Raw genomic sequence first — 5,552 nt, 5'->3', positions numbered from 1 at the left:
TTGCCTGGTCCTGCTGACATTTTTCCTGCTTTAGTTCGAGGTTCTCTTTTGCTCGAAATTGCACTTCTTCTTCAAGCTCTCGAATCCTTCTTAAACATGTCTCTAACATCTTCTTTTTGCCCTTTCTTACTCTTAAAGCTTCCACCATGTCAGCGCATTCGTCCTTCAAGCGTTCAAATTCTTTAGCCATCTTCTCGCACTTACTTTGGGCAATAATTACTTATAATTCTGCTTTCTTCTTTTGTTCAACCAAAAAGGGAATTTGTGCTCTCATAAGCTCTAGTTGTTCGACCATTTGGGGGGTTGACTGAGGTGAATCCTTTCCTCTTGCAGGAGCTTTCAGGGTATTGTTAGACGTCCTTCTCGCTTCTCGTTTCCCCAACTCTAATCTTCCTGCCATTCGAACATCACCCCATGCCTTCTTTATTTCTCTTGATAAGGCCTTAGTATCATCATCATCCTTATAAGAAAAACAATACCCTCCAAGTTGCTCCTCCCGCGGCTGTTTTTGTGTCCAGCCGAGTTGTTTAAGAACTACAGCAGGTGTGTATGTTATACATCCTCTTAGGCCTATGAGTGGTACATTAAGGAATTCTCCGCAACTGTAAATGATATCTCCTCGTCTAGTTTCGAACCAAGGACATATCCACTTGAATGTCTTCCCTTCTACACTATCAAACTCAATCTTCCATTCTTTCTCATCGCGGTGATTTACTGGGATTCTATGAAAGCTTCGCAATGGGTCTGATGAACTATTAATATGGTTTCCAGCATACATGTGTGTAATGATCCACACATATAGAAGTTGGGCACAACATCGGAGTTTACCCCCTTTTTGTTTCTTTTGACAGAAATCCAACGTCAGGAATGTTTCAGCCAAAACAGCGAGCATTGGGTTTATCTTCTTGGTTTCAACTGTGAAGAACACTCTCATTGCTGCTTGATCCACCATATCCAAAGCTGACGAAAACAATACCAATCCATAAATCGTGAGTGCTAACACTCTTGAAAAGGTAACCCACTCTCGTCGCTGCTCTAGTTCCTTTAAGTAGTTTTCCATGAAAGCTCTTGTTAACCCTTGTGAATCTGCATGCCCTACCAGTTTGATTTGGCTACTTTGCAAACCCAACAACTCTCCAAATTGTCTTGCCACTTTTGTTGCAGAAATACAATGCTCCGGAGGAAAGTACACAGTGCTCTCTTTTTCCATTGGCAACCCTATCATGCAAGCAAATTCTTCAATAGTAGGTGTGATATCCAAGTTTGGTAGCTCAAAAGATCTCAAAGACGAATTCCAATACTGGGCCAAGACACACAAAGCAGAGGTCTCAACTGGTATGACTAACAAGTCTAGAATTGCTCCATATTTCCTGGTGAAGAGTCTTCGATCTTCATGAGGTAAAGATTGACTCAGTTGCTTCACATTATCCAACGAGTTGATGTTTACCGTCACACTAAAGGACTTCTTGGTGTTGGAGGCATTGCCAGTGTGCTTCGTCCATTCCATTTCTTTCTACCAAATATAACGTTAGCTCTTCCGACTACCAATAATTTTTACCCTTTACAAGGAAAGAGAAAAAAGGAAAAACACTCGTGAACAAAAAACTCTTATTGAGGTTTTTTTTTATATATGAATGACCTAAATATGATGACATGTTATTTGCAACCCATATTGAAACAAAGTGCATACATGATGGAAACATATTAAATTCACGATGTGGATGATAATATGCTATGACAAACTAATATGGTAAAGGATATGCATGAGAATGAATGGTATGGATGATGGAAACATATTAGATGCATGAAATGTATTATGTCTACCATGAAGAAAAAGAAAAAAAGCATAATGCATGATGTGCATGAAATGATATGATATATACATGTTGCCATAGGAAGAAACAAATGCTTGAAGGTTAATGAAGAAAAGAAAGAAAATAATACGCTCCTATTTGTCCTACGTGGTGAAACCTACGGATCAGAGATGTTCTATGTCAAAAACCCTAATTCAGGTGGTAACTAAGTTCATTCTATGAGTGCATATTTTGAAGGATAGTTCTACACACCTAAAAAAGGTCCCCAGATTGCCCCTATCTAACAGATAAGGATCCAATTTCATGAGCTTAACCATAAGGACAAAGAAGTCACAATATGGTAAGTCATGTAACCGGTAACAATCTAGGTGGAAAATCAATGACTGTCAGGGAAGCGTGAGCCTCACAATAACATCACCGAAGTCCCTTCTATTCCTGTGGCTCTCCAAAGCTCGGGTATAGAGCCCAAAAATGTATGTGAGGTTAGTGAGTGTGCAGTGTGTGCTAGGAGCATTCAAACTTGTACATCCTAAAATAGCTAAAACCCAAAGCTGCAAAACAAAGGGAAAGCAAAATATGTACAAGAAAATAATCACTTATGGAAGGTTAAAAACGAGCAGGATATGTGTCAATTACTGGAGTTATATACAAAAAAAAACATGACAAACACAACTATACAAGAAAATAATGTGTAGTAAAAATACTTACACAAAATATATAAAAATAATGCAATAAAAATTGGGTGAAACAAATAAATAAAATTTTATAAATAATTTGCACAATTAATAGAACAGGCTTAACTCTCTGAATGTCCCCAGTGGAGTCGCCAGCTGTTGCAACCGGATCGCGACGTGACATAGAAAGATTGAATGTTTAAAATCAATGGAGTTGCCACCAAAGTTTATTTAGGAAAACATTGGAAAAAACTTTTTGTTTGAGAAAACTGGTCTTTGAAATAGAAAATGGATTCGGGAGTCGATTACGAGCAGAGAAGGTGTTAGCACCCTACACCGTCCATTTTAAAAAAAATGGTTACCTTATATTAATTGTGCAAATTATTAATAAAAATTTTAAATATTTATTTCACCCCAAGAAATTAAACAAAATTGATTAAAGAAAAAGAATTAACTTCGAAAATTTATTTTTATGCTTGACGGGAAAGGTTCCGCTCCGACGTATCCCTCGGTACAATAGGGAACTCAAAGCTACGTCGTTCTGTAAAAAGTATTTGTGTGTTGATTGCTTTTTATTTTGAAAGTAATTTTAAACAAAATCAATTGAAAGTTTTAGATCTAAAGGTTTCAGACTATCAAACTGTCGCAGCTAAAATAATCTAAAATTATAATTATAGGATTAACAAGCTGTCTCAACTCAGCTAATCCCATCTACTTACAATTAGTTTTTCTTATTTCAAATTTATGGAACGGATAAAGAGTGACAAAAATAATAGAATCTAAAACTTGTGTCACTATCATCAAATAATATTATCCTATGCAAGGAAACAAATTCAAATAGTTGCTACTTAAATACATATCTCCGAGAGACTCATTCATGGTTAAGTATGATACTTTGTATTCAATATTTTGTTAATAAAATTTAAATGACCATAAGCAATTCGATCCATCAGCAAGCTATCATGGTGTGTATCGTATCATTTTCTTTCTTTATTTTTTTTAATTTTTTGAATTTTTTTTTATTTTCATTTATTTTAATATCAAGGAAAGGCTACCTAATCTATTCAAAAAAGAAAGAAAGTTGAAGTTGTAGATTATCATGACATTTCTTCCTTTTTTGATTTTTTATTCTTTATTTATTCAACATCATGCCAAAAATATCTTCTACATCTAATTTAATTAATGAAACAAGACAAGAAGAAGAAAAAGAAAAAAAACCTAGCCACTGATGATTTCCTTTTTATATTTTAAAGAAGAAAAATAAAATAAAGTTAAGTATAATAATATAATAGTTTACTATATTCTTGGCTTAGACCTCACTAATAACCAGCTATACAATACTTAACGTAAAAGGACAAAGCAATCTGATAATAACCAAATAAAGTTAAAACATAATAAAAATGAAATGGGTTTCTGGTGTCTAAGTGCAAGGAGACTTACGATTGTGAAGCAGAGGGGTGTTAGAGTGATGGGTATTGTTCTCACGGTGGAGATAATGGTCTACTGCATTACACGTTCAACGTTCAACGATGCAGTGCTATGGAGAGCTGAAGGTGCGATAGCTCGCGGTGGTCCGGTAGCGTGATGATGCTAAATGCGAGGTGGAGCTTGTAATAGTCGGTGACCTGCGGTGATGGCGGCTACTGGCAGCGGCAACGCGGTGGCTTCCGGTGACCGAGACCCTTTTTTTTTATTTTTAATCTTTTTCTTTTTCCTTTTTTGTACAGAGCTAGAACCTCGTTCTTTTGCTTTTGTTTCAGCGTTCTGTTTTTTTTTCCCCTTCTTTTTGCAAGAGGTGTGCTATTCTTTATATCAGAAAAATAATGCCAGAAGTCTCCTCCCTTTTTTTGCTTCTTTCTGGTCTTTTTAAAGAAGAGATAAGAATCCTATGCTCCTTCATGTTCCCTTGGACAAAAGGAATGCCTGGGTCGATCAGAGTCCAACAAGTAAAGGTCTCCTCTAATTTCCTTTCCTAGGCATATCTTCTGTGCCTCAACTTTCCATTTTTGTTCTCTGCCCTTCTTCAACCAAGTGGGCTATGTATCCTGCAGTGGCGGTGCCATGTTTCGATGGAAAGTCTTTCCTTGCAGAAGTTAGGAACACAATATTGATACTGATGGGAGCAAACCCCAATGCCTCGTAGCTTCTGCACACACTTGTATTTTTTTATATTCTTTTTTAATAAAGATATTATATAAAAAGGATAGGACAAAATAGGGTATTTACAGGTAGTAGCGCAGCTAATTAAATGTAGAAGCTAACTTTTTCTTTTCAATTATGTACATATTAAATTAAACAAGTTGATTACTTATCTTTTTTCAAAATATTTTATGTATGTAAATTGCAATAAATAACTAACTGAATAACCTCAATAGATATATGTGTATCTAGTCACAGCACTACAACACGTAGACTGGACAAAATTCTGATACATTATTCAACACGTAGATATATGTGAATAACCTCTAATGCCTTCCGAGTTCTTCTGGGAGCCATAACTCTGTACATGTAACACACAGAGGATGAGTTGATTAGGCCCACACAATGTGGTCACACATGCATTATCACAGCCAAACCCAAAAGACAACTCATGAGACAACACAGACAAACAAGAAAACTTGAGGTTATAACATTACATACAGGCTTATTCCTATAAAGTGCTCTAATACCATAAAATGTAACATCTCGTGTGCACTCGGTGTATTCACATATATATGATAAATTAAACCCTGCTTAATTAATTAAAACACATTGCGAAGCTTACTAATTCAATTATGAATATATCATGTGCAATTATCTCAATATTAAACCTCAATGGATAAAAAGAAACTTTATTACTAAACCTGTATGTAATGCCAGCTCATGTACTGTATAACCTCAAATAATATAAAAATACCAAGTCATAGTACTACATTAAGTAGCCATGACAATGTACTGATACATTATTACATAACTCAAGTCTCAACATAAAATACTATCTCAAGTGGCAGGGACAATCCCCCTGCTCACACAAATATAAATAACCAAGTCTGATTAAAACGTAACTGCATCAAGTCTCAGCATA

General features: G+C 35.7%; 1 protein-coding gene across 1 annotated transcript; it reads right to left on the bottom strand.

Annotated features, from left to right (window-relative positions):
* Positions 1-220: 220 nt before the first annotated feature.
* On the bottom strand, positions 221-1,507 carry LOC133300771 (uncharacterized). Its single transcript, XM_061500361.1, has one exon. It carries the CDS (start codon positions 1,505-1,507, stop codon positions 221-223), a length of 1,287 nt encoding a protein of 428 aa, XP_061356345.1.
* Between the last annotated feature and the right edge of the window lie 4,045 nt (positions 1,508-5,552).

The sequence above is a fragment of the Gastrolobium bilobum genome, unplaced genomic scaffold, assembly GCF_033153095.1.
Source record: "Gastrolobium bilobum isolate Gb01-03AN ecotype WA unplaced genomic scaffold, APGP_CSIRO_Gbil_v1 utg14974, whole genome shotgun sequence".
In the NCBI taxonomy this organism is placed as follows: Eukaryota; Viridiplantae; Streptophyta; class Magnoliopsida; order Fabales; family Fabaceae; genus Gastrolobium; species Gastrolobium bilobum.
This window is presented reverse-complemented; position numbering and strand designations above follow the sequence as displayed.